The following is a 15,653-nucleotide window of genomic DNA, read 5'->3' as shown; positions in this document are numbered from 1 at the left end:
CACCCCTCCGGAGTCAACACATTTTTTCCAACGTTCTGGAAGCATTCTGATGCCCTTTTCAAAAAAGGCTTGTGGTTGGTGGTGTATCCACTCCCGAACAGTCTGGATGACAGCATCATTGTCCACAAACCACATGCCTTGCAAGTCTGATTTGAGCCTTCCGAACAGGTAGAAATCACTTGGGGGCCAGATCGGGACTGCACAGCGGATGTGTCAAAAGTTTCCATATCAATTTCCAGAGGGTCTCCATTGTTGTTCTGGCCATATGGGGGTGTGCATTGTCTTGAAGGAAGGCTACCCGCTTGGATTGGATCTTTTCCTTCACGTCTGTTGCCAGGAGGTCCGAGTATAAGTTGCATTGACTGTTCTGGCATCTGTCAGAAAGTTCACATGGATAACCGCTTGCCAGTCCCAGAAGAACGTTGCCATCACTTTTCCTGATCTCTTGAGTTTGGGAGAACTTGTATGCCGCCACTCACATGATGACTGCTGGGACTCGGGAATGAAGTAGTGCACCCGCATTTCATCGATGGTCACTATAGACTTCAAAAATGCATCACCTTCATTTTCAAACTGCTGTAGGAGACAACTGGCAGCTTGCATGGGCACCATTTTGTTCACGTCCATCAAAGTGTGTGGCACCCACCGTGCATTCACCTTGCGATAGCGCAGGTGGTATTTCATGATGTCTTCTACACTACCAACACTGATGGACAGCATTGCTCCAAGTTCCTTGATAGTGATGCGCCTAGTCTCACAAATAAGCACATCTGCACGATCAATGTTTGGCTCGGTGACGGATGTTTGCAGCCGATGATCATGCAGTTCATTCCCCATGCGCTCTCTGCCCTCTCTGAAGCACTTACACCACTAAAACACACAGGTCTGTGAGAGACACTCTTCCCCATACTGCTGTTGGAGTCTGTGGTGAATTTCAGCGGACGGGACGTTTTCTCCAATGAGGAATTTGATCACAATGTGTTGTTCCACACTTCGTGGTACCTTCTATTTGCTAATCACTTTAGCAACTCCCAGACAGGACTGGACAGGTTCTAACCCGAACAGGAGGGAGGGTGGAGGTTGTGGCTTCACTCTCTCAAGGTTGCATAGCTGCTGCGCAGTGTGGCTTGTTTACACACAAATCAGTCCCGGTCATATTTGAACCACCTTGTATATGGCCTATTTTACAATATAAAAGACCATCAGGATAGCTGGAACATGGCGGCACTTAAATTAGGTATGTGCCAAAATAAAGTCATTTGCTTTACAAATCCACTACCTTCCTTGCCTTGATGATGACAAAAATTAACCACCTTTACTAATACGTGTCACTGGCCATGTCATAGCTCAAACGGTTAGTTGCTGGCTTCCCACCGAGGTGGCCCGGGTTTGATCACGGGTCTGCTCAAGTGGGATTTGTGGTGGACAAAGTGGTGCTGGGGCCGGTTTTCTCTGAGTACTTCGATTTCCCCTGCCAATCTTCATTCCACCAATTGCTCTACAATCACCCTCACCTATCATCTGGGGCTGGTACAATAGGCCAGAAGTGGCCGCAGTACAAGGGACTTAGTCCCACCCCACTAGCAATAAAACAAAATACATGTCACTAGTTACTGACATTATAATGCCTAATTTTCTTTCACCCACACTGGGAGGCTAGTGGAAATTTTTAACTAGTACTTATTACATAGTGAGATGCAAAGTTTCCAGGATCATACTTTTCCAACATCTTGAAGTTATACTGCCACCATATTTCTAACCAAAAAAGCTCTCCAAATTAAATCTGTAGATGTATGTATTTGTAGTTTGCTTATATACTTAATTTCATATCTGGCCACAATGGTTCATACATATTGACTTTACTGCCCTGTTTCAACTTGAAATGTCAGCATGCCTATGATGGTGCCATTACTGAGGGCAGAATATTAAGACGTATGTAGGTGAGGCGCCCCATGAGGTTTATACCATGCAAAATGATCAAAGGATTCACAAGTTATACTGAACACACACAGTTAATACAGCATAAGATTATCCTCATAAAGTAAGAATGTAAGCTCTACACTGAACACTGAAATACTCACTACTACTGCAAACTGTTAATTTACCTGTTGGCTCCCTCTTGATGACCGACATCTGATGTGGTAGTGATGTGCTTGGACCCTGGTCATTGCCCCCTACATGCTGCTGTGGTAACCCTATCAACAGACACATTTCCACATGAGCTATAACCCATTATAAATATTTAACTATCATAAAAAATATTAAGACAAACAATATTATATTTGAGCATCCTGTTACACTCGCACAATATATGTAAGATAAACACCGTCTTAAGTGTAACAATTTAATTCAGTTCTTTCTTCTTTCCCTCACTCCACACTACATGTTTCGGCCCTAAATGGCCATCATCAGGTGTGTCTTCTTACGTAGCTGTTACACTGCTTGTTAAAATTTAAAATCACCAGTCTTTGTAATTGTATAAAATGTTTGTTAACCTACAGACGTTAATTTTGATTTCTAATTAGCACTTTTTCTAAAACTTTAATTCAAGTTAAAATATCTATAAAATTTCTGTTCTTTTCCTTTTTGAAATTTTAAAATTAAAGTTTTCCTCAGGGTACACGCCCTATGTCTAAGTGCTGCAGCGGCCACTTCTTGTTTATCGTTGTTCAGGTATTGTTCTGTGTAGGCTCTCTCTGTGTGTGTCGCTGCTTATCTTTAATACAATAATAATATAATTACAAGACTGGTGATTTTAAATTTTAACAAGCAGTGTAACAGCTACGTAAGAAGACACACCTGATGATGGCCATTTAGGGCCGAAACATGTAGTGTGGAGTGAGGGAAAGAAGAAAGAACTGAATTAAATTGTTACACTTAAGACGGTGTTTATCTTACATATATTAAGACAAAATTATTTAAAACACTGGTTCTCATGCTGTTTCCTCTCTTTCCTCCTTTCCACAGGTCCAAACACTTTACTTGGAATTCTGTTTGGACCATGTCACACGGTCATACAAAGTAGTGACAGTACACTCTTGTGTGTACCTCATCTCTTTTCCAGAACACTAAGATCACCAGCAGATTCTGAATTGAAAAATAGCATGCACTGCTTGATGGCATTCTCTTAAATTCACCAGGAGATATACTGTTTTAGATACATTCAAAATATTTATTAACATTATCTTATGGGATGTGATGTAATGTAGTTTTGTAGATGTAAACTGATGTTTCAGATGAATATATCTACCAAACTACATGGCATGACATCCTACTGGGATAACCTCAATTCTCATTAAGTGCCTGGTAGAGAGTACGAGTGTTTCAGAGAACATATCTGCAGAACTTCATGGCATGACATCCCAGAACACTGAGTTACCCTCAAATCTTTTAAGCTTTTATTGTCTTCTCATCGATTTCATTTCCATAATGTGGTCACATAGTCAAGTTCCTATAAATAGTTGTACATTCCAGTTCTAAAACTCAAATTTTAGGCTGTGACTGCATGCACATATAGATCGAAATGCCACTGACTAATAAGACTTGTCAGTTCCAAATGGAGCACGAACTACTCAAGGTACACAAACATGATTCAACACAGTAACACAATAAATGCTGTAATGCTTGGCATGACACAAACTGATTAGATTTGCTTGTGGTACTGGCATTAAAACCGTCACAAAGAGACTGATTAGTTATTAATAAATCAGTACAGCATTTCTGTCAAGAGATGGCATCAAGTGTGCCAAATTGATGATTAACAGGAAGAAACTACTGTGGCTGAGATTCTTGGCGACTTTCCATGATGATGCCAGGCTATCACCTTCTTCTACCATTCAGTTCTGTCTATTAATATCACTTCATTCAGAAGTATGGAGCGCTTTCTTCAAACCAACACTGGTTTTCCAGATCATTGAAAACAGAATGACTGCATTACAACAGCAATGCATACACAGAAATCTGAACTTAAAAACTGACCTAACTTGAACAATACCAAAAGGCAGGTTGTGCACAATGCTGCACCCCATTTGTTTCACATTATTTTCATTACAGCATAATAAAATGATGAACCAAAATTATGAATTTGTCAACTTTCATGTAATTTATACTAACTCATTGGATGCTGACAGCTCATCAAGAAATTCCCTGTCTTTCTTTGGACTGGGAAGTTTCTTTACCGTGTTCATAAGTGCTCATTACTGCACCCTGACCTGGACCAGCTGAATTCAGTACATGACCTCTAACCCCATTTCCTTAACATTCATTTTAATACTGATTTCCTCTCTATGCTTAGGTCTTGCAAGTGGATTGTTCCCTTCAAGCCTTCTGATTAAAGTGCTGTGTGCATTAGCCAGTGCATGCTACATGTCCCAGCCATTTTTTCATTCCCAATCTGAGTACCATACATAAATTCCTTATTAGGTCAAACTATTTTCCTCAGCACTTTCTTTGCAAATACCTTCAACATGTGTTCTTCTTTTACAGTGAAGGACCAAATTCCATAAGATATGACATACCCACAAAACTACACTACTGCACTGAACGGTAATAAACATCCCCTGAATTCAATCTGCTAACAACTTTCACTCAAAACATAATTTTGATTCTTTTCACATATTTACTCTCAAAATGACTGCACTATTCTTGGTGGGATGCAACTACAGAACACTACACAACCAAGAAATAATATGCATTTTATGTTTGCTATACTTTTTCATAAAGTCTTGCAATTTTTGAGATAATTAAACAAATTGTAGACCATCTGGACATGACCAAACTTCTACATTCAACACTATCTTGGATTATACATGTTTCTCAATTATTTCTATATCCCTCTCCCTTCACTAGCATGGATAGTCAGGAATATACTGTAGTTGAGAACAATGATATGACTTTTTATTTACTACAGTTAATTTAATCTTCCATTTTATATGTGGTACAATTATAGATTTCTTCCACTACTGTGGCAATTATTCCTTATTCCAAATACATTTAAGTTTCTGCATCTCAATGCAATATTTCACTTTCTGTTTAGATCAATTTTTATAATATTATTAGTATCTGGCTATTTATAAACATTTCAATCCAATCCTCACCCTCAACCAGGGATAGGTACTGATGGTTCAGCCTTAAGTACTGCTGTCTGCCTAACATGGTTAACCCCATATACCTTCAACAACTGATGGAAGAAATTCTTCCATCTATTCTAAATACTGCAGGGCTGCATGTAGATAAGAATTTCCAACTTTTACAAAGTTAGTTCTAGATTGGTAACCTTTCTTAGATTCGTTTACGAATCTATACAAATCCATGATATTTTCACCCTTACTACTTGTTTCAAGCTCATTAATTCTGTCTTTCAGATATTCCCTTTCTTTGTTCTTGAAATGCTTCCTAGTTTTGTAACTTAAACAATTCAGTTATCTGCATTAATGTGCCTTTCATTCTACAACCACTGACTGCTACCTGGCCTGCTTCATCTGATATATTAATTTTTGACATTATTTGCCAAACCATGGTTTATGCTTCTTTCACTTGCATTGACCTTAACTCTCTTTGGCTGGAATTTTGATATTCAAATACGTTCCCAACACTTATTAATATCCACATTATAATTCATTTTTTGTTTTCAAACAGCAAACTTGTTTATGTCTACAGGAAGTGCATATTCCCACTGTTATCCATCCGTTATCATTTTCTTTCTTAATTACAATTTGCATGAGAAAACATGATTCATAAATAAGCAAATCCTTATTTGGAAAAGAATTATATGCTTCATTAACTTCATTTGATTGATAAATATTTTTCCAACTTTCATTTCCTACTTTATCTTGCAATTGTGCTATTGAATCTTTGTTTACAATTCTAATTGTAGTTCCAAGAACCTTATGCATGTGCAGACTGCTGATATTCTTCAGTATAAGACATTGTGCATAGTGATCTGACAAACCATTGGCAATCGAGACATCATCATACAAATGAATACAGTGAAAACAGCACAGCAGCCATGAGCAAACCCTGGACAATATAAAGAACCTCCACATCAAGATAGCCAGGTGGCACAATATCTGCCCCATATAAGGGAGACGATGGGAGGACAAACACGAGCCTGCATGGTTTACGAATTTTAATTATTGACAATCTAAAAAACTTTTAATTAGCATCAAGGAATTTTATACAATTTTTTTAAAAACTTACATACCCAGGAAACTGCTGTGTTTGTGAAATGTTCTATTCTGTGTACTGTGTGCTGTAACATATAAGTGTACGTACTTTGCGTGTAAACAAATTATGTGATAGTGGTTTCCTATTTGTAGTGATGTTTACCCTCTGAAGATGGTCCACAGAGACCGAAACATGTAAGGGTGTTAAGTTTTTATGTAGTAAAAAACTTACAGGTCACATTGGACGGAGTGTTTTATAATTTGTTTCTCCTTATATTATCAATAAAAATATTATCTATTACAGAGCTACTGCTCTCAGTTACTCTTGTTGGAAACTGTACAGTATGTTGATATGAATCTTATTTACAAAAAAGCCTGTCCTCTTTGATAATTAGCCATCCCATTTCCAAGAGAAAAATTTGTAATCATATGTTGCTTCAGTGCCACTTTTATCCCATCCAATCTGCTCTATTCCCATAAAATCTATCTTATATTTTGCCAAATTTCATGTAGCTGGCTTCAATGAATTTGACCTATACATACCAAGTTCTGAATTTCATATCCATTTTTAGTTGCTTAAGTTACTCCAAATAATCCATTCAAATCAGAGACACTGTGTAATTCCTTGCAACATGCTAATTTTTTAAGGCAAGGAAAAGTTAGGCATCAATCCATCCACAAGCTGAAAAATCACCCCTTCTTGAATGTCTATGATTGCTTACATTCAATTCACAACTTGAGGATGCCATGGTGACAAGGGACTCACCACAATTTGTCATTAAAATCATACCATGCTTTATCTCAATCAATACAACACAATCAAACATGTGAGCAACTGAACAACTGCATGAAAGACAACACTGAACAAATTACAATAAATATCAATACAATTTTTTCCCTGCATGTGTGTGTATTCATGTGGCCATACACACACATGTGCACACTTGTGGTGATGCAGAAATTAAGAATGCAGCATAAAAGTTCATGCAAAACACTTCAAACAAAAACCAACACAGACAGACATGCATGCTTTAAACATAACTTCAGTATGACAACGAAATATGACAGATGCTAGGAGCACTCTCTTTAATCAAATTCATAGTGATTTCTTTTCTTCTCCTTATCAAGTCATGGTGTGAGTACACACTACTACTCAAATGTGAGGATCTCTTTCAATTTTACTGTAGCAAAACCCTGAACAGCAATTAAGAGCACAACTTTGAACATATGAGTGCAAACATTATTAACAGGCCCTACTGTCACAACTCACTACAGCAAAAATTATCCATCTGCTTACTTTTAAGGAAGAATGACAATAAATTCATGGTGTACTACACAATGCTATCCGTCTAGTATTCTGTGCAACAGCAAAGCAGTTACAAGCTGCCACTATCAGAAAGGAGTGAAAGGTTGAGATAATATGAAGACTCACACCTTACTTATCCCTACCAGAGATCAAACTATCAAAGAATGAGAAGTGAAAGTATTCACTGCCATTACAATTATGCATGATCCAGATAATCGGTCAAACAATATGAGAGACCATATTAATGTCATTCTGAATACAGTGAGACCCCCCTTCAAGAGTTGTTTTGGAAGCAGTGGATCTGAACACTAAACTGAGGAAAATCTTGAATGGATTAATCTAATACTGAGATTACTGATTTAGGATCACTGAAATTGAACATTTAATAAGGCAAAACTTTAACTCAAGGGACATTAAATTGGGAGTTCACCTGTATAAGGTACCTGTCTTTTAACCTGCAGAACCAACATTATCTAGTACTGTAAGAGAGAACACTTAACAACTGTCCCCTACTGAAGTGTGTACTGACCAAGCAACTTGCAGAGCAAGACAGAGACAGACAGAATCAAACACACACTGAAATGTACAGTACCTTTATATTATACAACATCCTATCCGCCCTGCAGCAAGATGAAATAAGAAATAAGGAAAGGAACCCTGGAGAGGAATACTGTCCAAGTGGCCATTATATTACTACAACAATTTCATATAAAAGTACAACTTTAATTATCAGAAAAAATTAAAAGAAAAATGTATTTTCTTTTATCAGAAAATGCAATTTACAGGATAGCTAACTAGTTCATAGAAATATAACAAACTTGTAATATTAACTGTTATCATATGTTAAGTTGTAACATTCATAATGTGTTATCATGGCACTTATATTACAAATGACAAACATCCCAACGAATATACATTCATATGGGTACACAATATTGCACCAATCCTGAAACAAACATCACAGAATAATACCACCATAGAAAAATATTGGTACCAGAGGAAATGAAACCACCTGGAAAGTGTGTAATTGAGTCTGACCCAACACTAGAACAACTGACATAAGCAGTCAGTCTATGCCAAAATATCACACTTAAGTGTGCCATGCACTCATGTACGACAAGCATACAGAGTTTCAGGAGAACATGGAGGGGGGGAAAGGTAAAGAAATCTGTAGACACTTAACAGTACGATTCCTCGGAGAATCAGCTACTTGTATATTTACTGCAAACATATCAAGAATAATTAAGCACAATAGAACTACAATAAACTGTCACAATATTGTTTTTAAGTCTCATCTGGTAGGGGCCATATAGTGACTTGAAAAGGTAAGACATAAGTACCTACGACATTATCAGGGTGGGGGGTTTGAATGTTTGTGGATTTTGAATTTAACACCGAGTGCAAAATGCAAAAACAGTATTGCCTCATACATTATGTAGTTTATCATCCACAGTGACTAACCTCAATTTCTTGCTCATCTTATCACATGTACAATAGCTTATATAACAAAATACGCACATCCCTGAGAACTCTGCATATGCTACTGAGGCCGTTCAGCAGACTACCACAGAAACAATGGCACATCTATCCAGTACCATGCATGACACATTACTAAAAAAAAAAAAGAGGATGGCATATTCACTATTATGTACATCATATACAACTGCAATGAATCCACTGGCGATGATCGAATGTTGAGCTATCTGTTCAAAAACGAATGTTCTTTGTAAGATATGTATCCTGTGTCTTACATACCAATTTCAGAAAAAGGTGGGCATGGTACACAAGCAAATATGGTATTACTGCAATTTACTCAAGAAATGCAGAGTAGGACAAAAACACACTTTCCAAGTTAAAGACACCAGCCACCACCCAAGACTGAAAAAAAAGTAGACAAGAGTAGATATGAGTTGGTATTGGAAAGTTCCTGCACTGTTATTGCTGTAACTGTGTTGGTGAAAGAATATGACAGGGGAGGCCAAGGTAACACTTCCAAAAGCCAATAGCATCAGTCTGTCACGTGACACCACGCTGTGAACATGCACTGTTTTTACATGAATGCTTTTTTGACTTTGTGTTTCATTTTGTCTGCGATGGATGGTAAAAATCAAGCAACGTATCTGCATCAAGTTTTGCGTGAAGTGTGGTGAATCTGCTAGCAAAATCCTTGAAATGCTTTGTGAGGCTTTTGAAGAACATTCTTTACATCAGACAGTGGTTTTTGAACGACATTCATGTTTCAAGCCTGGTCGAATGTCAGCTGAAGGTGTCGAATGTTCAAGGCGACAAAACACCAGCAAAATGACAGAAAATTATGAAAAATTTGAGAACTCATCCATGAGGCCGATTGCCAAACAATCCGTGAGCTCGCAGACACCATTGGGATCAGTTATGGAGTTTGCCAGGAGATCTTATAGAAATTTGAATATGCGTTCCATTTTTCCTTCATCACAACAACGTACCTGCCCACAAGTCCCTGAAGACCACAGAGTTTGTGACTAACATCATCATCATTCCCCATCCTCCTTACTAGCCAGACTTGGCCCCTTGGGATTTTGCTTTGTTTCCCAAATTGAAAATTAAACTGAAGGGACTTTTTGAAACAGTGTCTAACACCCAATGGGAATCACAAGCCATACCTGACAGCATTAAGGAAAATTACTTCCATGGTGCTTTTGAAGTGCGGAAAAAACAATGGAATCGCCGTATACGTTCCCAAGGAGTATATTTTGAAGGGGATGGCAACCAGAATTGAGTAAGTTAAGCCAGCATTTCTTTTTTGATCTAGTCCGGGAACTTTCCGATACACCCTGTATATGCACAAAACTAACGAACTCTACATGATGTTGCCACTTGATAACAAACTGCATAATATACCTTAATAATGATGATTATAAAAACATGGACCTTAAGTCAAAGTCTTTCCATTAAAGGTTTGACTAACCATATTTTCAGTACACATATCTAAGTTCTGTTTATGTACAAGACTAGACCAGTACCACATTTCTGGATGATCCAGTTATCAGTTAAGGATCGCAGCTGTCAAGGGATAATTTCATTTTTTGTTCTTAATATATTCTTTAACTATGCAAAGTTAAAGAGAAAGAGGTCACAAAGACAGCAAACTTCACTATGTGACTGTTAACGGGAAACTTCAACATCAATGTTACAGGCTCATCACATCATACGCAAAACTAATATATACTGAGTTTTTGAATACCCATCCATTTCATGTATAAGCACACAATTACAGCACACACATCCAATTTATGACGCGTATTAGTTATTTTTTTATTCCACTGCTAGAGATTAGTGCAAAGTCACACTGCGTGCTTCTTTATTGAAAGAGACAAATAATTTAGTTTGTTCAAACTGATTACAGTGCTTCCTTAAAGCATAATAATTAATGCTGATCAGATTCAATCAGTCTGATGTTCTAATCACATCATCATTTCAATAATGTTTTCACGCACTTTGTTTAATGTTGCTACTACTCCATTATCAGAGCCATCACCATTATCCTACAGGTCACTTCCTGTGTTTCATGATCACTACTTCTCTTCAAACTCTTTACAGAATCTCGAACTTCTTCACCAAGGTACTGCATGACAAGAGCTTCCAACCTGCCAGGTAATTTCCATTTAAGACTACTTCTCATCATATTGCAAGTAGTCTTCATTTCTTGTTCTAAAAATGTTGCTAACACTGTGCTGTCTTCTGTGATACCTTTTCCAACATACTTTTGCCATCAGCTTTTCTTCCAAACTAAACCATCACTGCCTGCAATATCTCTGTTAATTTCTTCATATACTCTTCTGCAAGTTGCAATTCAGATTTCATAGTGCACACAAGTAGCTAACCAAAATATATGCTTTGCACACTGAAATAATGCCTTGGTCCATGGGCTGAAGTCATGCAGTCATATACCTTGACAGAGACAGTTCTCATCTTGCAATCCTTTAATTTCTGGACATTAGCAGGAGAAGTCTGAGAGTAGTACTTTGTCCAAAATATCTCTGAGGGTAAGTCATACACTCAGTACGCAATCTTATGTTCATTGAGGTCTCCAGCAGGGAAATTTTGGTTCATATGGCCATGCACTAATACAACCAGACAAAAGGTATTCTCAAAAAATCAAAATCAGCCCAACATACATAAATAGAAGGCCATCATATGGCACAAAGAAACTACAGTTGTGCAGATTAAATCAAATACCACATACAGGAAATACAAAGAATCAGCCAACATATCTCTGGTAGCTCAACTGATGTCAACCCAGCATGGACGTCTCTGCCATCTGGACTCCGATCATTCAAGAGGAAGTTACAAAATTGCAACTCCATCCAGTGTAAATAATACGGGAATGTTCCATTTGTATGTTGATACTGCACATGTGTCTCATTTGTGTAACAGTTATCAGCATTGGTGTATTTGCTGTAGGTCACCTTTGTTATTAGGAAGTTTCATCTGTTTGAATTTTAATCTTCTGCTGGGTTGGTACATATTTTTTTCTTTGTCTTATCCGTAATTTTAAAGGTCAACAGATACTGCCTAATCTTTGATTTTGTATTATCTACAATTGTCCTCTTTAGAATTTGACTCTATAATCTTAACCTCTATTTTAGTCAGACTGATTGCACTGACTTTGGCCATTATATTATGCGTGGTCATAGGTGCTAGGCCCCATGAATGTGGCATTTTAAATGTCGGTCTTAACTCCCAAAGATGGTTTATGTTGTGTCCACTTTATACGTTCTGCCCTGTGTCAGTTCTGGCATCAGGAGATATGAACTAGCTCTACTGATTGAGGCCAAATAAGTAGGTTCCTGCCTGAGTATGGAAGCAGAATTAAAGTCTCTGAAACGTTGTTCTAGATAAAACAGGTTGATGGATATGTCCGAAGTCAGTAACTGCAACCCATACAAAACTGAACTCCTTTACAGTTTTGTAGTTTATACTTCTGTGTGTATATCCACTTGATGGTCATTAATGATCAAAACATCTGTGGAGCTAAAACTTGTGGTATATTCATTTATTCTATCAAACTCTGTCCTTCAGAAAATTAGTGACATTACACATATTTCTCAGTTTGTTAAAACTCTTTTAATCTGTTGTGACAACAAAATGCAATACCACACAATACACTTGAACTAATTTCATAAAATACTCTTGTCTACAATTTTCTCAGGTAAGTGAGCTTGAGAAAGAAACCCAGCTGAACAATATAGTGGCTGGTACTTACTCAACTTTTCCAACTCCTCTAATTGCTGTAAAGTATGAGGATTCATCTCGCCACCATATTTGTGCCTCTTTCGTTTTAATACATTTGGATCTATAAACAACATAAAGAAATAAAAAAATGTAAACAAAAACAATGGAACGTGTAACATTAAAATAAGGCATTCAGTGAGAATGGTACCCAAACAATAACAGAAGTTCATTAACACCACCTGGGAAACAGCATATAAAATGTGAAGAATATCAATTGTGATCCCATTGAAAGGCAACATTTATAAAAATTTGTTCACATAAGCGAGTATAAAATATCAGAAAACCACAAACATGACACAATAACTTGTAATGCCAATGAATTCACATAAAAATTTATACTATTGCTACAAATTCATTTACACTGTACATATAACTATGGTTACTTTCTTGAAAGACAGTTAATCATAAAAATTCTCACTATTTTCATACAAAATTAATGAAAACAAGCTAAATTCTACCACAACTTGTTCTGTAGAAAAATTATTCACTAATCAAAATAAGGCAAGTTTTCAAAGACTCAATGCAGATCCCAAACACTGGCATCATCAGACTAGCAATCACTTTATACATTTACAAAACAGGAAATATTATGGAACTTGCTTCCAACAATCAGGTTAAAGGCTATGTGAAAATATCACGATTCTTGTTGACTATATTCTCTCCTGGAATAATAATATTGCCACCCTCTACAGGACTGTAATAAAAGGACATCTCATCGAACTCTGAGACTGTGGCATGAGGAGCCACATCTGTATACAAAGCATAGTGCTCAGCCTCTGTTAACTCTGGCTGGGCCTGGGGTGGTGAACTGAGCTGCCCCACAGGATCACTGCCCCGCCTTAAGGGCAGAGCTGTCGATACATTACTCACACTTCCTTCCCTAGATATACTAACTGCTCTTGGTGTAAGTGTACCCTCCTTCTTACTTGATGGTTTTGATTTCTTTGAGAAGAACTTTTGGAATAGGCTTGGTTTTGACTGCTTTGCAGCAGTGCCATAAGGTGTTGGAGGCAGGGTCTTGTCAGGAGCCTGTGTTATAGGAGGTTCCTGTGGGAAAACCGGAGGATCAGGTCTTGCTGGGGGAGTGGGAGGACTCTTGCGAATCCTCTTTGGGGGTAAGGGAGGAAGTTTGGAGTCAGGAGACTCGGGAACTAGAGATGTTGATGAAGAGATATCACGTTTGTTATTCTGATTAGATAAACCATGAGGTATGATGTCTTCATAACGCCCAGGCGCTAAATCCGTAAGTTCAATTGGGTTCTTCATTGCAAGCTGTAAGCTAGAATACGTCTGATTGTCATCATCATACAAATCTTCAACATCCATCTCAATAACCTGTGGAGACTGGCTATCATCTAAATTAGGGGAGAGACTATCTTGAGCAACTGTCTCAGTAACTCCTTGTTGTAACAGACGTGCCTGAGTGTCTGAATATATTTCGTCCAACTCAGCCACTTGAGAGAGCAGTTCATTTAATGACCGACAAGTCTCTCCCTGGGAAATAACATCCTCATTACCACTGGAAGATATTTTGTCATCCCCTCTCTCAACATCATACTGAATGTCAGCGTTAGCATTCATTTCTCCTGAAGCAGTTTTATTCCATTTATTTATTGCTGCATAATTAGAGCCACTTGATTTTTTATCATTCTTATCTGTTATATCACCTATAATTACATCATTAAGTTTATTTTCAATTTTGGATCTTCCATTCTCTACTGCAGTTGACTTGCATACCAATTCCTGTACCACACCAGGAGCTGGAGGTCCATCTACATTAGATGCAGCAATAACATTCTCAGATTCAACTGGCTTTGTTAATTCACCTCCATCAGGAAATATAGCTGATTCTGAACCTGCCTGTTGTGGCTTGACCACGTGTATCCAAGGGGCTGGAGGTATATCTGCACCATTTCTTGGAGGCCCACTAGTGAGCAGGGCTGTGTTGGAAGCCAAGATACTTGAAAACATGGAGTAGTTGCCCTTCTTTCCAAGTGCCTTGCGAAGAGACCAAAATGCAGGCCTACCTGAATCGAGGGGAAGGTATTCAAATGGTAGAGGTTCACTTGTAGCTCCATCTGATGGCCGACGCAGTTGGATATTCACTTTGACAGGAGCTTCCACTTCTAACAACTTGTAGCGTGGTGTCCGGAACGAAATGGCAACCTGCTTATGTACATGTGTTGGCTGAAAGTCACCAAAACCCTCCCAAACAATGTTCCCATCTCGCTCTTCATAGAAATGTATCTGGATATCCTCTGGAAGAGACACATACATTTAACAATCAATATAAACTTGTCTAAAACATCCCTGATAGTGCATCATACCCTGAGTAAGCAACCTCATGAAGAAAAATCCTGTGTTGAATGAAATCTCTGGTATGACAGTTTTGGTTCCTACTCGATGCTGAAAATAGGATCTCATAACATCCAAGTGATCCCAAAATGATCTATTTCACTATCTAATGATAATGATGCAACCTCAAAGATGTTTTGGACAGAAAACAATACAAGCCAGTAAAAATAGTTTATTTCAGCAGATGTTCTACAAACCACTGCTTGCCTTTAGCCTAATTCATGCCAGTGTGCAAATTCTAGTTAGTACTATGCCACACATTTTATCACAAATGAAAACATTACTATTTTATGGCTGGCAAGTCTTCCATTTGGATTAGCATTCAGTGGTGTGACCATCCCGGTGGCATGAAGATAATATGTGGGTTTTGGGGTAGTCACTGCACACCCATAACAATTAGTGATATGGAGCAGTATTACAATCACACATCCTTGACAGGTCTAACTTAAATTACTTCATATGCTCTCATGCATCACTTTTAATTCTGAATCATAAGCATTGGTGATGATTTTTCTTTAACTTTAACCTTTATCGGACGAACATCATCATATGATGTT

At 37.8% G+C, this 15,653-nt stretch overlaps 1 protein-coding gene across 8 annotated transcripts in view; it reads right to left on the bottom strand.

The window, feature by feature from the left end:
- LOC111872492 (embryonic polarity protein dorsal) overlaps positions 1–15,653 on the bottom strand; it is a 44,620-nt gene that overhangs the window by 2,272 nt on the left and 26,695 nt on the right. For 7 of the 8 annotated variants that reach the window (XM_023866459.2, XM_033754725.1, XM_023866458.2 and 4 more), the window contains one exon: positions 12,714–14,999. In XM_023866459.2, the coding sequence (XP_023722227.1) occupies positions 13,363–14,999 (1,637 nt within the window). In that variant the 3' untranslated portion in view covers positions 12,714–13,362. Of the gene's footprint in view, positions 1–2,105; positions 2,196–12,712; positions 15,000–15,653 lie in introns of those variants that run through there. The other variant, XM_023866465.2, reaches the window with a different exon arrangement.

This window comes from Cryptotermes secundus, unplaced genomic scaffold (genome assembly GCF_002891405.2).
Source record: "Cryptotermes secundus unplaced genomic scaffold, Csec_1.0 scaffold537, whole genome shotgun sequence".
In the NCBI taxonomy this organism is placed as follows: Eukaryota; Metazoa; Arthropoda; class Insecta; order Blattodea; family Kalotermitidae; genus Cryptotermes; species Cryptotermes secundus.
Note: the sequence above shows the minus strand (reverse complement) of the source record. Positions and strands in the feature narration are given on the sequence as shown.